This window comes from Polyodon spathula, unplaced genomic scaffold, assembly GCF_017654505.1.
Source record: "Polyodon spathula isolate WHYD16114869_AA unplaced genomic scaffold, ASM1765450v1 scaffolds_1312, whole genome shotgun sequence".
Classification (NCBI taxonomy): domain Eukaryota; kingdom Metazoa; phylum Chordata; class Actinopteri; order Acipenseriformes; family Polyodontidae; genus Polyodon; species Polyodon spathula.
In genome coordinates this window covers 26,346-44,887 of record NW_024472795.1, presented here as the reverse complement: position 1 = coordinate 44,887, position 18,542 = coordinate 26,346, and the positions used below count along the sequence as shown (strand labels likewise).

Genomic DNA, 18,542 nt, shown 5'->3' with positions numbered 1-18,542 from the left:
ACGCTGCATAACCTCGGGATTTAAATTAATGTTCGCTGGAGGGAAACCAAAATAATTACATTTATTAATACGAATTCAGTATTTATTTATTATTTACACGCTTATAAAATGTATTTTATAACAAAACGGGTAAGGGTGAAGCGATAGCGTTGTGGCCAGTTTGTAAAATGGAAATGCCGTGTATTTTCTGGCCTGTTCTAATTTCAGTGTTTGGCGGACATTATTTAATGGAAAGATGGGGGCACATCGTTATTCTGAAATATAGACTGAGGGGGAGTCTGTGCCTTTATATCCAATATAGGCCTGTATATTAATATGAGAACAAAGCCCCGGGCTGTGGCTACAATACAGGCCGTTTATGGAGAGTGGAAATGAGCAATACTGTAAAGTCGAAGAGTAAACAGACTGCCAGGGGCTGGTACATGACGGTCATGGGGTATTAATCAATAACCCCGATGCCCCGGCCGGTTACTATTTAACTTGGCGAGTTGGATAACAGCACCAGTGCGGGGCAGGTCGCTCCAGCCCTGCCTGACAGCCACACGGTAACCATGTAAACCCAGTCCCCACGCAGGGCGGCCAGTCTAATCACAGCGTGGGGGTAACGGAGGGTGCTTTGTGAAAAACTGGTTCCTCGCAAAACACTAAAACGAAACGTTAAAAATCCTCCTGCACGTTTCCAGGCGATGCCTACCCGAGGGGAGCCGGCGGGTTTGCCGGATCCCCTGAATTAGGGGGGGTGGGGGTCTTCAGATCTCCCCCCACACCCCTATTTTGACCCCGGAGGTTCTGAGTTCCAGCCGGACCGTACCACCAAAAAAAAAAAAAAAAACCAAACTCAGAAACCCGGGAGCAGCAAAGCCCGCCGAGCGCCCTGCGGAGCGGCAGCGAACCCGCCTCGGCCGCGTCTCCCGCAGCAACCCTCTCCACGGCGCGGTTTCGGGAGCTGTCTGTGAGCGGGCTGTTGTTATCCGGAGATACTCGTCCCCCCCGTTTCGTTTTGCGCCCAGCCCGGACTCCGCCGCAGAACAAGGAGGACCGCTCTCCATTTTGGGTGGAACTAAACAACAACAACCCCCCCTGTTTTTTTATTTAGACAAAAAATCAAATTTCTTATCAGGTTAAAAAAAGAAACGATCGACCCCACAGTTGCAACATCTACTTACAAGAAGCCACTCCGGAGGCACTGATTCGGCTCTGAGTCGAAAATCTTCTGTGAAATTAAAAGCGTAAATGGGAAATTGCAAGTTGATCTTACCTCAGAATGGTAGCTGCAGAGATGGTTGTCGTGCATATATTAACATAATCTGCCTAGCAACAGATGGGAACTCGAACTCTGATTGGAAGGGATTGTGTTTTATTATTTAAACGGTCCCGGATTAAAATGCCGTTTACAAAAGGTATCTGTGCTATATGGACGTGTCTAGTTTTTTTTTTTTTTCAAGCTAAAACAATCTGGTTTCATTTGTATTAGGTTTTTATTCGTGCGCAGTACAGCACAGTAGTCAAAGTCCATTTTGAAGAGCCAGCCAATCATTTACTCTGTGCGTTTCCCTGCCGGCCAATGAAAAAAATCGCTCTCTTGGGTTGGCCAATCAAAATTTTTATTACCTTCGAGGATTATTTTTTAACTGCAGTTAGCGCCCACTAGCGGAAAAGAGCAGATACTGTGTTAACAGCAAAGACTCGCACACAGCGCAGGTGTGTCATTGATGTAGGTGGAAGGTGCGTTTGGAAAAGCAGAATTCCGCTGTGGCGATGACATGCTTTAAACTTTAAACTCAATAAGCAAAGTGTATAAGTTATATATTTTAGTGCAGAGAATTAACAAATAACAAATAGCTCTCTATCAGGATCCAGCAGGATACTCACCAATCACTAGAGATACTTAATGAAGACGGATAAACTGAAAACGCACGAATTGAATAATTAATTACGATGTTATACGATGCTATCTGAAGTTGTAGCTAATTGTTAAAATAGTATTTTTTTTTTAGTTTATCACTTGTCTTCATTAGTTATATATTTATCTATACAGTATATTGTTTTTCATTCTGTTTTAATTCTGTGGGCATGTAGGTTTGCCAAGCGCTAGTTGGTTTTATTGCATGCAGTTTGTGTCATCAACATCATGATTGTCCAGGTCTGTTTTGTCTTTAATGCTGCACGAATGTATACAACTGGGGTATGAGGGGGAGAGAGAGAGGTAGAGAGCGGGGAAGAGGGCCAGGGAGCTGAGATATTTCCATTTGCTCATTGTGTGCCCCTGTTTTCTTCTCCAGATGCTGGTGGAGATTTCAGATTAATCAGATTTCAAGTTGATAAAGCCCCGCCCCTGACACAGTTCATCAGATTTCAAGTTGATAAAGCTCCGCCCCTCACACAGTTCATCAGATTTCAAGTTGATAAAGCCCCGCCCCTCACACAGTTCATCAGATTTCAAGTTGATAAAGCCCCGCCCCTCACACAGTTCATCAGATTTCAAGTTGATAAAGCCCCGCCCCTCACACAGTTCATCAGATTTCAAGTTGATAAAGCCCCGCCCCTCACACAGTTCATCAGATTTCAAGTTGATAAAGCCCCGCCCCTCACACAGTTCATCAGATTTCAAGTTGATAAAGCCCCGCCCCTCACACAGTTCATCAGATTTCAAGTTGATAAAGCCCCGCCCCTCACACAGTTCATCAGATTTCAAGTTGATAAAGCCCCGCCCCTCACACAGTTCATCAGATTTCAAGTTGATAAAGCCCCGCCCCTCACACAGTTCATCAGATTTCAAGTTGATAAAGCCCCGCCCCTCACACAGTTCATCAGATTTCAAGTTGATAAAGCCCCGCCCCTCACACAGTTCATCAGATTTCAAGTTGATAAAGCCCCGCCCCTCACACAGTTCATCAGATTTCAAGTTGATAAAGCCCCGCCCCTCACAAGTTCATTCAGTTGTCGTTCTGCAAGCACACAGGCGAGAGGTTGGATTGAGGTTCTGAAACAATCTTAACAGAGCTACAGTAAAACATGGCAAAGAAAACAATGAGGCCAGCCTGATTGGCTGGCTGCTGTTTGTTTAGAAGTGATGGCAATGAATCCTGCTCAGCTCACAAAGCCTGCTATTGTTGAACTACTGTTGGCTCACACTGGCTTCTCCAGGAAAAACAAGAGAGAGAGAGAGAAGAGAAGCTGTTAGTTGTTCAGGATTATATATTTCAGACTGGCTCTATTTAAACAATAAACTCCAGACAGCTACAGTACAGTGAATAGAGGTGGCTGTTTCAAAGTCCCAAACTGCTTGTGGTTAGAACAGAGAGCAGGTATATTCAATGAAAACAGGAGAAGAATAGACTGGAAACAGCACACATTACAGCCATGCTCATCCCTAAGCAGACATCCCATTCCAGGATGAGTAACTGCCCCCCTTCTCCTTTCTGAAACAGTGCCACAACATCGCCAATTAACATATAAAGCCCCTGACCTTTAATTCTCTAATTACCATGGCAGAGTTAATATTTGGAGAGGAACACAGGGTAAATGCTTCTGTGAATTCTCTCCCCCCAGGGGAGTTTTGGCATTCTGGCAGACTGAAGAAGCCGTATAGACAGACTGGGGGACCGGGCAGGAAGGAGGAGTGGGTCGGCTCAGTGCTTCTGCGGATTTTACTGCAGCAAAAATGGGACAAACACTCAAGCTGCGCAGAGCCTATGAAACGTTTAGCATAGTCAACAATGCAACACTTGTATTCAATGACTGAGCAGCACTAGAGATCACTGTAGTGCATGTGGAAATGGTCGGTCCACTGCAGCAGGAATCATCCCTTTAATCTGCAGGCTTGTAGGGACTGGAGGAGAGGCTATTCCCTTCTTCAAATAGAGGAGTTTGCACGGATGAAGATGCAATTCTTAACGGCAGTGTCTTACTGTCCCGTTCAAATTTTCCGTGTGTATAATACACAGCAGGCTTTCCTTAGAAATCGGACTCAGAATCATAAATCACAGTGATGCATTCTTAATCCTAATTGCAAATCCAGCGCCTCCAGGCTGGCAATTTAAATCTGGCTGGTGTTAGCAGGCAGGAAATAATAAGCAACACAAGCTCATTACTCATGCAGGGGCTGGCTGATTCATTCCACTTGTCTGCTTCATTTGGGGAATTCACTCCAGTCTTTACAGTAACTCCTGTTTCCTGACTTTTAACTAGCTAAGTAATGTTAGATCTAGTAATTCAAGATCGCCTAATCACTTTCAAAAATAGCAAATCCTAAAAAAAGCCATCAGTACGCTTATTAAAAACATAAAAATACATATATATATATATAATTTTTCTTTTCCAGGACTGCAAGCTTATTTACAAAGTCAGTTTGTGAGGCAAAAATCAGTCACCTGATGAAAAGACTTGTCTGGTGTTTAGTGGTTTATATCATAGAGACTGGGATACTCAGATACTTGAAAATCTTCTTGTATCCTTCTCCAGCTTTATGACAATAAATCATTTTCTGCCTAAGGTCTTGAGACAGCTCTTTACTTTTCCCATATTGTTTTATTGGTAATGACAGCAATCCTTCTGTGCCTTTTACACTCTCTAAGAATGTTCACCTACAATCCAGCATGTGCTAGACTTTTCTAGAATTAGGTTCTGCATTATCATATTGCCATTTCTAGCACCTTGTAGACAATAATAACATAGCACCAAAAGGTATGAATACTTTGGAATTAGCATTTTTGGAGTTTTGTAAAAAAAAATAAAAAAAAAAAATGCTGAACTAAATAAGTGTAGACAGACACAAAAGCAAAATCTCTGCTTTGCCTTCCTAAAAAAAAAAAAATTTTCGAGAAATTTCTAGATTATAAATTTCCACTGGGGTCTGTAAACTTTTCAGTACAACTGTATTCTGCAGCGAGCGACCAGAGGAATGGGCGCGGCTCTCCGGCCCGGGGCACCAGGGGGCGTGCCCTGGGAGGAGGGGGGGGGTTCTGGAACGACAGGGGTGTGGCTTTCCTTTAGTGGGCGTGCTTATCTGTTCCAAGCGCTCATCAAAAGGGGTGTGGCTTAGAACCCGTCCGTGCGAGTTTCAATGGGAGTGGGCGTGTCCAACAGGAGAGCGTTCCTTACAAGGAGTTTTTTTTTCATGTGACGCAATCTCCGGGGAGGTAGGAGATGCCCTCCGGTGCTCATAGCGGTCCAGTTGATAACCAGCCTCAGAGAGCGGAGCTGGTGGATCTGTGAAGTCTCAGGATTTTAGGGTTCTGCTGTCGTTAATATTGCAGACTGTTGCAACCCTGTAACAGCGGTGGGTATAGGTGTTTTCAGCGGGGTGAATCTAGTCTCGGGGGCTGTTATAGACCCGGGGGTTAATCTAGTGAATTGCCTGGTGAAGAGGCGAACCATGGGGAGCGTAGCGGCGCTGGCGGTTCTAATCTTGGGCATCGTAGCCCCAGCTCTGAGCGGATACATTGAGGTAAGCAGCGAAAACGACTTTAGATCATTTTTTCCGTTTTTATTTTTTACGAGTTACGTTTGTGATTTGTGTTGCTGTTGTTTAAATTCGCGCTGTCACCGCGATTAAAATGCGTTTTATTGCATTGTCCTAATCTGGGTCGACGGTGTCTTTTTTATATGCTAAATTGCTCGATGGCAATGTTTTTGTATTCTGTACAGTAATGTGGAAGCTGTTTTTTATTTTTCTTCGCAATTGAAAATACTGCATTGTGGGCAAGGTAGGTCGCACGCATACATTAATATGAAATGCATCATGCTGTTCTCTGATTTCAGAAACGCGCCCCCTCTTACTCCAGATATGGCCAGTATTATATTTTACTAACTAATGTTTATTTCTGGGACTCGCATTTAAATCTACGACCGCGGCGTTTTGTACACAATAGAGCCGACCCGGCTTATCATTGGGGTCAAAATATAAATACATCCTTGTGTTGTTGTTAATAATATTATTATTAATAGTGCATATTTAATCAAAGTCGCCCTCGGATTTGCTATTCGTTGATAACCGTATGTAAATCGCGCTGTGGTAGTGACTTGTGTATTGATATGCATTCTTGAGATTTGATGTTTTGGGGTGTGTGTGTTTATGCTGCTGGGCTAGTCTGTACGGCTCCCTCCAGTTAAACTGGCACAGTCTCTCTAATGCGGTACTGTGTTAGCAGCCGCTGCAGAGATCAAACGAAACGCCAGCATCCTGGCAGCTTGTCAAAATGCGAGTGGCGTTGAGTCTCGAAAATGCGTTATCTTATTGAAATGGAGGCGATGCGGCCACTCCCGGGAATGTATCCACAAGCAAGGAAGGGCGTAGGGGTTTATTGTAAATGGCGTATACAATTTAAGAGCGGAGTGTGTTCTAGTTTCGTACCAGTAGCTAACCCTTGTTTGCATATACAATGTCACAGTTATTTATGTATACAGGTGAAGCCATTAAACAAGCCTGTCTCACTAAGGAATACGATACATACATCGATAAATGAAGCTCTTCCACGCTTTGCTTTAGCGACGCGAGTATTGTGTTTATCTGCAGGCAATGGTGCTTTTTTTACAGTGAGGTGAAAATCTTTGTTTTTGTATGTATCCCCCCCCCCAGTTAATATGTAACCCATAGAGCCTCTTCGACAAATAAAACGACACTTTGGAATGCTTGGCAAAGTCTGTGCTTCCACATTAAGAGAGAAGGAATTCTGCTTGTCATGTGACTTATACAGCCCCCTCCCCAAAACAAACATTGTTTAACCCAATGTCCCCTAAATCCACACTGATGCATTGGTTAATGTGTAACCCGGACTGCCACTTTGACCCGCTGTATTGTTTCCCCATTGTTTAGATCTAGATTCAGATGTCTGGTTTGCCAGGTAAAGAGACACGCTTCAACAGTCAACAGTCTTTTCCTCGTTTTAGGAATTTAAATGAAACTGTTAATCTGTTCAAAATGACGCAGCTGTTAAAACCTTGATATGAAGTAAGAACAGAATGCAAATATTCCTTAAGATAACTGCCAGGCTCGTTGCCTGCCCTTTTTGTTTCGCAATGTCCAAAGATCAAGTGGTTTGCACGCCTGCCTCTTGGAGTGCCTTTGCTGGCTGCACAAACAAAGGTACCTTGCTTTCCGACTCCCGGAGCGCAGTCACGGGCAGTGCAAGTGCTCAGCAAAGCGCTGGGAGGCCAGTGCGTTCGTGTAAAGCGACGTGCAGGCTGGTTCTTCTGATGGGAGCGACGCACTGCACAGCGCCTCCTTCCCCGCCCCGATGTGCACTGCGTTCTCCGCCGACGCCTCTGACAAGAAGCTGAGCTGAAGGTGCTTCTGGCTGAACTGCTACCGGAAAGCGTGCGGTCCTGGGATTCAGTGTCGGGTCTGTGCTGGCGGCTCCTGCAGGATGTTATTTGTTGATCGTCGTGAATTCCCGTGGCAGTGCACGGGTTAACACCGGGGCGTTATAGCTACAGCCCCCTCCCCCCCTCCACCACCCCGCGTCCCGGTCCCCGTCCCCCGTCCCCGTCCCTCTCTCCTGCGTGCCCGTGGCGGTTCTGGAGTTTGCATGTTTTCTCTCGCATAGAGAGGGAGTGAAGTGCTTTGTTTCTCCCAAGAGAACAGGACTCTTTATCTGCAGCTCTGTGCACGCCGTTATTCCTCGGGATTCATTCCTGTATTCCTCATGAACGCGACTGGGAGAGAGCAGCCCTGCGGCTGTAGATGCCTAGCATTGTAATCCCGCACAACATCCGTGGGGCTGGCCTCCCTTCACCGTACAGTCTCTCCTGTAATGGCTGGCTTCACCGGCCCTGATAAGCACGTATCATAGACTGTGTGAGGCTGCTCAAGGCAGTCTGTCAACCCAGCTGGAAAGGTTTTAAAGGGAGAGAGTTCTGCAGTAAATACCTAAAAATGAAGTGTTGATTGAAGCGCAAGTTCAGATGTTAGAGGCTTTTAGCACATAAAGCCTAATTATTGACTGTAGCTGTTTAGTTTGCAGAGTGTCATTGCACAGTTAGTTTCATTCCTGGTATCACTGTGTTTAAGACACACCTGGACTGGTTACATGCACACTGCTGCTGATCAGGCTGATAGTAAAACCTGGAATGGGGGGGAAGCTGCAGTGCAACAGGAGTCTTATTTGCAGCCCTGTGTTTTGGTACCGTTGTGCTTTCTGGTTTATTGCACACGGGATGCTGAGTCGTTTGGGTTGTTTTTCCGAGTCATTGTTCCGAATCGTTAGGGGACTGGCTGCTGCCTGAGCTGAGGACCCAGTGATTCTTCTGTTTGAACGATTTACAATATTAACACAAAAACAAAACGGTCAGATTTAAGAACGAGGTGAAGTGAATTGCATGTTGAGAAGATCTAACCACTAGCCCACACTGCCTCCCTCCCTCCCTCCCAGTCCCTCAGCTCTAACCACTAGACCACACTGCCTCCCTGCCAGTCCCTCAGCTCTAACCACTAGACCACACTGCCTCCCTGCCAGTCCCTCAGCTCTAACCACTAGACCACACCTCCCAGTCCCTCAGCTCTAACCACTAGACCACACTGCCTCCCTCCCAGTCCCTCAGCTCTAACCACTACACCACACTCCCTCCCAGTCCCTCAGCTCTAACCACTACACTGTCCCTCTAACCCTACACCACCAGCCTCCCTCCCAGTCCCTCAGCTCTAACCACTAGACCACACTGCCTCCCTCCCAGTCCCTCAGCTCTAACCACTACACCACACTGCCTCAGCTCTAACCACTACACCACACTGCCTCCCTCAGCTCTAACCACTAGACCACACTGCCTCCCTGCCAGTCCCTCGGCTCTAACCACTACACCACACTGCCTCCCTGCCAGTCCCTGCTCTAACCACTACACCACACTGCCTCCCTGCCAGTCCCTCAGCTCTAACCACTACACCACACTGCCTCCCTGCCAGTCCCTCAGCTCTAACCACTAGACCACACTGCCTCCCTGCCAGTCCCTCAGCTCTAACCACTAGACCACACTGCCTCCCTGCCAGTCCCTCAGCTCTAACCACTACACCACACTGCCTCCCTGCCAGTCCCTCAGCTCTAACCACTAGACCACACTGCCTCCCAGTCCCTCAGCTCTAACCACTAGACCACACTGCCTCCCTGCCTCTCAGCTCTAACCACTACACCACACTGCCTCCCTGCCAGTCCCTCAGCTCTAACCACTACACCACACTGCCTCCCTGCCAGTCCCTCTGCCTCTAGACCACACTGCCTCCCTGCCAGTCCCTCAGCTCTAACCACTACACCACACTGCCTCCCTGCCAGTCCCTCAGCTCTAACCACTACACCACACTGCCTCCCTGCCAGTCCCTCAGCTCTAACCACTACACCACACTGCCTCCCTGCCAGTCCCTCTGCTCTAACCACTACACCACACTGCCTCCCTGCCCCAGTCCCTCTCTCTAACCACTACACCACACTGCCTCCCTGCCAGTCCCTCGGCTCTAACCACTACACCACACTGCCTCCCTGCCAGTCCCTCAGCTCTAACCACTACACCACACTGCCTCCCTGCCAGTCCCTCGGCTCTAACCACTACACCACACTGCCTCCCTGCCAGTCCCTCAGCTCTAACCACTACACCACACTGCCTCCCTGCCAGTCCCTCAGCTCTAACCACTACACCACACTGCCTCCCTGCCAGCCTCCCTACACCCAGTCCCTCAGCTCTAACCACTACACCACACTGCCTCCCTGCCAGCTCTAACCACTACACCACACTGCCTCCCTGCCAGTCCCTCAGCTCTAACCACTACACCACACTGCCTCCCTGCCAGTCCCTCAGCTCTAACCACTACACCACACTGCCTCCCTGCCAGTCCCTCAGTCCCTCTAACCACTAGACCACACTGCCTCCCTGCCAGTCCCTCAGCTCTAACCACTACACCACACTGCCTCCCTGCCAGTCCCTCAGCTCTAACCACTAGACCACACTGCCACGATGCCTCTTATTAATTCTTTTTGTTTAACTGAACAAGCACGTTATTTTTTCCTGGCGTGTGTTGTGTGTCCTGGGAGTGTATTAAATGAGGGAGATAATGGGCTGCTGCTTGCACGATCCCCTGGGGATGTTTCTTTGTGTACGCTGTCAATCCCTTGCCGCTGTACTCCTTCTGTTTAGGGCAGTGGTTCCCAACCTCTGTGGTCCGTGAGTAAACTCCAGGTCCTCCGCAAACATCTCCCAAAATTCATTTAAACCTGTTTCTACACTGTCACACGTCGTGATGCTACAAACAAACAGCTTAAACCCAGTCACATATAATACGATGTGCATGGAGTCTGCATTTCCTTCTTTATCTCTTTGAATACGTTTGTTTATTATTTTTTATTAGCTCCCAGTGATGCAATACCAAACATCTCCTTCAAAGCCGCCATCAGCTGAAACCGCTGTCTGTGTGAAACACTCCTAAGTGTCTCGCACATTTGCCTTGTCAAAGTGAGACATGTTCTTTTAGCCAGTGATGGTATTCATGTAAGCACACATCTCTTCTAACCTGTGCTCTGATTCTACTGCTTGTTTTCACTGTTCAGGGGACAAAAAAAGTCTAATCCGTCTCCAGCCTTTTCAGTTCAATCCCGTTGCTATTGTTAATGTGAGAGGAGCCCCTTTTAAATGTGTAATGGGGAGGAGGGTGGGGGTTGAATTCGGGACAGGTGCGAAGCAGTGATCTGGGCTCTTATGATTTTGATCAGCTGTTTTAAACAGGAAGTGATCTTGGGTCAGAATCGCTGGAATCAGTTCCTGGACTGATCCAATCTCAGAACTCTTGCGAACGCTCCGCTGAGAATAAGGCATTGTGGGTTTTATTTTACAAAACCATGAACTCCCCTGAGATGCTTTTTAAATTTTTGTTTTTTGCAACATTAACAGCAGGGATTGGGAGTTGGAATTGAAAAGCAGGAATTCACCCCAACGCTGTTCTAGCAGTGCTTTGTCCCAGAGTTCTCTCAAAGCTGTGCGTCCACTGGGAATGCAGTGGTGTTCGTGTAACAAGGAAGAATGAAGGTAATATTGATAGTGGTGTTATCGCCCTTTTCTTCGGTATGATGAAACTGGTTGAATTAAGACCTGAGGGAGACTCCCGAGTGGTGCATGTACGCTGTAGCCTGGAGGTCGCCGGTTCGAGTCCAGGCTGTTCTATTTCCGACCGTAGACGGGAGCTCCCAGGGGGCGGCGCTCGGCCAATTGTGCGTCGCCCCCTGGGAGCCACGGTATCCTCTGCTCGCCGCACACCAGCGACCCCTGCAGGCTGGTGAGTCTGCAGTGTGTAAAGAAGTGGTCGGCTGACTGCACACGCTTCGGAGGACGGCGTGTGTTCGTCTTCGCCGCTCCCGAATCGGCACGGGGGTGGTAGAGGCGAGCTGAGCCTAAAAATAATTCCCAAGTCTGTGCTGCCGTGTGCTTAACCTGTTGAGCTATGCAGCCTGCTGCCTTGCTGCTGGACTCCAGGTGCCTCTCTTCACCTCTGCAGCTGGCCTTCGTGGATCGGTGGTTCCTCCTGGCTGCCTGGCGGGCCGTCACGTGTTGTGTGGTTACAGTGATTCTCATTGGATGCACGTCACGCAGACTCTCCCGTCTGTTCTCATGAAATCTGCCACTCCTCTGTGCGTGCAGTACTGTGTGTGCAATGATATGTCAAAGAACATATTATGAATCACAGAAACTGGGCAAACAGAGCTTTATCTCTCTCTCTCTCTCTCTCTCTCTCTCTCTCTCTCTCTCTCTCTCTCTGGATCCATGTTACCTGCTAGGTTTCATCTTATTCATGGTTTTATATTATTTATAGTTGTTTGGAGGTGGCACTAGCACATTGTGGGTGATCTGAATTGGTTTTCTGCTTGTCTCCTGTGCTACAGCGTGCCTGTGTGCGTGCCCCCTCTTCCTCTCTGGCACAGCTGCTATGGTTGATGTGAGGCGCTGGTGGAAAGCTATAGCTGGCCTGGTTTGGAGAGAGGGAGGGGGAGAGAGAGAGAGTGAGAGAGCGCAATGTTCACAGGTACACCCTCTTGTTTGTTCAGGCACGCACATTCTACAGTGCAATTAGAAGATTTTTTTTTTTTTTTTTTTTTTCCAACAAAAGCAGAGCCTTGAGTTCCAATCTCTCTAAAAATTGCAGGCAGTTGCATTGGAGGCAAAGCTGTAAAAAAAGTGTTTATTTTTAGTTTTGATTTGTCCTGCCGGGCTGGGAAATCGTTTTGAAGGCGTCTGATTGAGAGGGAGCGTGGTTGTCTCTGGTGTGCTGTGCTCTATGCAGTGTGTGCAGCTACAGCAGTGTATATATTTGAAAGGTTTTGACACCAATGCAGCGGGGTGGGATTAAGAAGGGGCGATGCAGAGCACAGTAATTGCTTTTAATACTGGAGATAACGAATTTCCTTTTGTTGGGTGCAGTGCATTGTGCTGCTGACTCTTTCTGCAGATTGCTTTAGCAGGCAGGCAAGCAGGTGCCATTAAAGACGCAGGGCTCCTTTTTGGCTGAGATTCCTTTGCAGTTCAGTTGGGCGCTTTCTGTCTTTGTGAAACGCTTTTTGCAAGTACCCACTCCTGCTGGAGGCGTGAGTGGGGGCCCGTTCAGATATCCCGACAGCGACTGTTTGACAGGGGGTCTAAGCATGACCGGCTTCTGATTGGTTCATGTGACAGGACTTCGAAAGGACAAATTAGAGAATTGAAATAGCAGGACCGTGGCGCTGAATGGGTTCAGAACCACAGTAGTGCTGCAGTAGATACAGCTCATATGGAGGCTCCTTCGTTCTGATGCAGTCCAGAACCAGCTCTGCGGTGGGGAGCTCCACTGCACAGTCATTTAGTTTGACTTTCCCAATCAAGAAAATGTCCAATTCAACCCCTTTCTACCTGAACCTGCCACCCTGCACTGTACTGTAAATAGCAGAGATGAAGGGCTGGTTGCTGCATGTTCTGTGACAGCAGAGCACAGCACACAATGAGGCAGGTCCACAGGGCAGTCTGGAGAGCGCTGTGTTCTGTATGCCGCATCGTTCTGCTTGTGATGCACGTTGGAAAGGAAAGCCATTCATCTGGGTCTTTTTGCTTCCTTCCCAAGCCCTCATCCCCTTTTTCCTTCCCTCTTCCTGTTTAATACAGGAGATTTAGATGCGAGAAACAGCCTAGCTTTCTGTTGTGTGGAAATTAATACGTTCCTGTCAACGCATGTCTTTGTCATTGAGTGTTTTAACTTCAGCACTATTAGGTGTGTTAAAGGGTACATGAGGACCTTTTTATTGTGTTACTATGTGTTGCTACAGCTGTTTAGGTAAGGTGTGGGTATTGTGTTAAATTATAGCCTCAAGAAGGCTTCCCATATACCCACATGGACCTCTCAGAACTACATCATCCTTCTGCTCACATATGTAACTGAGATGGATTTACCAGTGAGCAGGAGGATGATGGGAATTGTAGTTCTGAGAGGTCCGTGCGGGTACGTGGGAAGCCATCTTGAGGCAGGAAATGCAGTTTTGAAAGTGGAAGTGGCCAAAATGTAAAAATATAAAAGAAAACAATATGCACACCTTGCGTAAACAGTTGTAGCAACACATGGGGGTCATGTGATGCAAAATAAACCGCTCCTTGTGCGCCCTTTTAATAGTTAAGGATATGTGTGGAAAGAGACTGTGAATTTGTTTAAGCAAATATTGCAGGTGGCTTGCAGCTGCAGGCGCTCTTTTGCAGAGCGTTTCTAAAACTCGTGACTCGTGCTCTCCCTGGGGTTGTGTGTTGAATTCTCTAATGGGGGATGCTGCTAGATCGTGCTTTTTGTTTTTTTTATGAACTTCGTTGGCGTGCTAGCGGTTGTAGCTCTGAGGCATGTTTTTAGAGAACTCCCTATGCTTTGACACCCCACGTTATCAGCTATTCCTTTCCACGGTTTGCCCAACTGTCTTTGGTCTGCTCTGCAGTGATATCTTGAGACTGATAACACTGAATAAATACAGAGTTAGTGGATAACAAGGTTGCACTTGTGTGAGGAGAAAGAGTTGGGGTCCGAGGGGGGCAGAGCCTCCTGTAGCGCCCCCTTCCCCAGCTGCAGCCACAGCGCTTCACAATGTGTTGTCGTGGGCGAACGGAACTGCAGAGCAAGCAGAACGAAAACCGAAATCTCCCAGACGCAACGTTGCAGTCTGCTCCGAGACGTGCCGCGGAAAACCTCTTTCCCACACCCAACAGGATATCGGAGAGATTGCTGTACCTCCTGCAGTACTGTCGAACAGCTGCTGATGCTGTGCAGCTGCTTAGTCAAGAAGACTTCTTCTTTTTTTTTGTGTGTTTACTGTGTACGGACTCTCTAGCACATTGACAATGGCTTGACAGTGTGTTTCTGTGCTCCAGTGCTTCGATGTCAAAGTACATTTTGTTTATACTGTGTGTGTCAGTCCTCATTGTGTGTATGTGTCTCGGTCCTTGTGTGTGTGGGTGTGTGTGTGTGTGTGTGGGTCTCGGTCCTCGTGGCGGGTCTGTGTGCAGTGCTGGTAATCTCAGAAGTGATGGGAAGCTCATTGAAAGCAGTCTGAAGCAGTCGGTGTGTGTTGCACTGCGCGTCAGGATGTGATTTTAATGTGTCAGTAATCTCCAGGCTGCTGGAACGAGAGCCGAAAGAGAGGGAAAAGGGTTTCTGGCCAAGCGCCGGTCTGGAACTCCTGAAGTGTTTTTAAAAAAAAAAAAAAAAAAAAAAAAAACTGCTTTTGTTTTAATTGGGATTTCTACTCCTAACTTTTGTGGAAGGCGTGGAGAAACAGGCTTGTGCTGACAGTGTTATGGCACAGACTTCTCATTTTGTTTAGTCTGTCCACCCACTGAAATATATTGCAAGAGCTGCAAGATCGGTGACTGAACTCTGCACTGCTCATGCAGACTGTAACCCACCCACGATACGAACCTGCTCAAATGTAACATTCAAACTGCACTGCCTTGCAGGATAACTAACTATTCTAACGTTGCTTGTACTCAGTATTCAAAGTGCAGGGTACAAAGTTTCACGCAGTTCTGAGGATTAGTGTTGTGCTCGAAGGCTTGGGAGGCTGTGCAGTGTTCCTTTGTGAGTCCGTCCAGAACGTAGTCATAGTCATGAGATGCAGGTTATTTGAGGGACTGGAAGAGAGGGAGGGAGGGAGTGTGGTTTAATGGTAGGTACTGGGAGGGATAGAGTAACCTGGAGTTAGAGAAAGCAAAAGGGGTTTTGCTTTTTGTATGAAAGTGAAGTGCCTCTGTCTTTCTGTCGTTGCATGCTGTGCAGTTTTGATGTGAGAGGACGAGGGAGAGCTGCAGAAGGAACTGAAACCGCTGTGAGTGCACAGATTCGGAGAACAGATCACTAGCTACTTCCTGACTTCTTCCAGTCACTCTGCAGAGAGAGAAAGTCCCTTGCAAATTATTCAGTTTGTGAAATTTCCAGCCTCCCCTGATCAGCTAGTTCTCTCTATCTCTCTCTCTCTCTCTCTCTCTCTCAATATAAATTTGCTAGGCTGTCTGCCTTACACTCCCATCCTCCCACTCTACCTCTGTCCCAGTCCCGTAGCTCTAACTAATAAGCCACTCTTCCTTTTCAGCCCAGTGATCCCAGTCTTCCCTTTGCTCTGTTTGAACTCAGTAACACCCCCTTGAGCAATCTTGAGGACTGAGTGATCTGGTGTTTGTTCTTGGATCAGAAACGGCTGTCTTGCTTCTTATTGCGTTATTTGCTTTGCAGTCGCTGGTACAGACTGAGGGGGAGGGAGGAGAGCTCAGGGGGCCGCAGTCCAGCTCATTTGTGCAAATCCCTCTCTTCTGTGGAGAGATTAGAGTTCGCTCTCGAAAATAACAAACTCGCAGGGTCTAATCCCTCTAAGAGCCTTTGCACGGGGCTAGACTGCTCCCCCCAGCCTGCGATGAAGACAGCCTTCATATAGGAACGCGTGTATGTGTATGTGTGTGTGTGATTCCCTCTGCAGATTGTTTCGTTGGTCAGACTTTGTGTTTTTAACTCGTGTCGGCACACCGCTGTAGATTCGCTCCCTGTGCGACGAGTATCGGACCCCACCTGAAACAAAGCCCTGCAGCTGTATCTAGGATGGCCGGGAGGGTCATAATCCCTGCTGCACAGGAAGTCCTTTTGGTGTATATTTATATATTTAACGCCTGGTTATAACTCACTGAAGTCTGGACTTTCCCTGTAAAGTGTTGCAGCTGTCTGTTGATTACAAGGGATGCTCGGAGAGAAATGCCCTTGCCCTGGTATTCTAATCCAAGCAGTAGATGCCAGGAGTGTTAGTAATCAGGCCCTAGGTAAATCTGCTCTGAATGAACAGATCACCCTTCTCATGAAGTCACACCGTAGTCTGTGGAGTTAGGAGTTGTTTATGCAGCTATAAGGGAGGAACAATTAATTTAACCCCAAGCTCCTGGTCCTTTTAAGAATATACTAATATTCTGACACCTACCATCTGATTTTACTTGACTTAAGTGCGTGCTTGCTTGCGTAAATCCACCAACTGCGAACCAAAAGGGTGGCCCTTTTTATATGATGTTTAGACCCGCCAGTGGGAGGGGCAGTGTGTGGTTCTGCTCCGTGTTGAACACATCAATCCACCCTCCCCTGGCTCGCCGGTCCAGCTAAGAGACACCCCGCACGTCTTCACCCGCCTCAGTCCTGGGGCTATTGACAGCACTGACCCCTCTGCAAAATGGAATGGGATTCCTTCCCTGGAACAAGGCTCTCTCTCTCGCTCGCTTTGTTCTTGATTCGGTTCTATTTTTGTCTGGAACATCTGGCCGCTGATCGGCTCAGCTATCCGCATGGCTGCTAAGCTCTAGATGCTGTGATGAGGGGGGAGAGCACGCAGACTCGGGTCTGTTATTATTGAGCTTTGACTGGGAGTCAGTGGGGTGGTTTTAAAAGCACGGTCCCTTTCCTAAAACGCTGTGATTTTTTCCAGTTCTGGGTTGTGCTGATCCCTTGAAAGGTTGTTTTCATGGCCACTGTGTTTGATGATCTCTTTCTCGCCTCGAAGTCTAAAAATAAGGCTACCGAAGCGTACAGTACATGTTTATTTTAAACAAACAGTTGCCGTGCCACATGACGTCTAAATATACCTTCCTGTCTTGTGTTTGGATTCCCATGCTGACTGGCTGCGTTCACCTGCTCTTCAAAGGCGTCCTGTGCGTTTCGGTCCATCCTGTCACAGAAGCCCGCTCCACTGAACTGTCTAAAAGAACCGTCGTCAGCTCTTGAGAGATGGGGAACTCAAGATTCTAGTTTTTCAATAGGAGTGAAAGAGCGAGAGAGAGAGATGCTGTCTCTTTTGTGACAGGTTAATGGTTAATTGTTTTCTGTCATGCTACACACAAAGTGCTGTACTGCCTGTTGAAACCGGAGCATGGTAACCGATATAGCCAGCTTATTCATTTATTTTATTTTATTTTATTTTATTTAGCTTGATCTCAGTAAAATCCAATAAAATATTCCATTGTTCCAAAACATACCGCACTTCCCAGATAAGTTGTGGATGAATCCTCCCTGACGTCATGCACGGCTCTCGGAAAGCTGCTCTCTCTTGGTTTTTAATTTTGAATTCTTTCCAGGGACCAGGGTAGACTCCGCAGCGTGCTGTGAGATTGGTGGCACGGAACGATCTGTACCCTGAATTGGAAGTGATTTATCTCTTTGTCTTTCTGAAGATCAGTAGCGTGTGTCTGCAGAACGTGACGTTGGAAGCAGAGTTGCGCTGAGATCCTGCAGAATAACGCAAGCCCTTGTCGTTCACGCTCCCTGGAAACTGTCACTCTGTCCCTTCCAGGCTTTGTGTTTGCATGCAAGCTAGTCCTTTTTATTTCATGTTACAATCGGCATCTTCACCCCTCTGCCCTCCGAGGTCTGCAGGCGTCATCTGTGCTAGATAGTTCTCCATTCCCTGACGCTACAACAGGCTTGGATATTGGGAATGGGAGCCACTTCAGTCGAGGAGAATTCTGGAGCTGTGCAATTACATGCAAGCTTGTAGAAAGCAGTACTGGTTTCTTGGATGGATGGTAGGATGTTGTGTGTGAGGTTCTTGAAAAGCTTGTTCATCATCTGAACTGATGGAGACACGATGCAGATAAATCAAAGCACTCCCCCCCCCAAAACGCTGAAACAAAACCTGCATGATCAGAGCTGTGATCCCCACGAGGGTCACGCAGCCTGCCGCTACAGCGTCCTCTAGCCATGCGTGTTTATTCCAGTAGTTTGGGACGGGCAGTGCCTTATTAATCCCACTGATTGCTGCGTGGGAGGGGAGGGAGTAGCCAGACAGACGCTCTTTAATTGCTGCTGGGTAGTAAAATGTAAAGACCACGTGTACTGAACCACACCTCGGCATGTTCAGCAGCCTGTCCTGTTCAGACTGCTCTCCTGGCCTCGTTTTTGAGTTATTAGGGTTATCTGGGAGCGTTGGTAGAAATGAAGAAAGAGAATTTAAGATGTGTAATTTATTTAATTAAGAGCTTCTGGAAGTGGCCTGGTGTGATGGATTTTTGCTGGCTGGAGGATTGCACTGCAGTGTAATTGCTGC

General features: G+C 47.5%; 1 protein-coding gene across 2 annotated transcripts in view; it reads left to right on the top strand.

The window, feature by feature from the left end:
- Positions 1-5,160: 5,160 nt before the first annotated feature.
- aplp2 (amyloid beta (A4) precursor-like protein 2) overlaps positions 5,161-18,542 on the top strand; it is a 39,655-nt gene continuing 26,273 nt past the window's right edge. The window contains exon 1 of one of the 2 annotated variants that reach the window (XM_041242527.1): positions 5,161-5,449. In XM_041242527.1, the coding sequence (XP_041098461.1) occupies positions 5,378-5,449 (72 nt within the window). In that variant the 5' untranslated portion in view covers positions 5,161-5,377. The remainder of the gene's footprint in view (positions 5,450-18,542) is intronic. The other variant, XM_041242526.1, reaches the window with a different exon arrangement.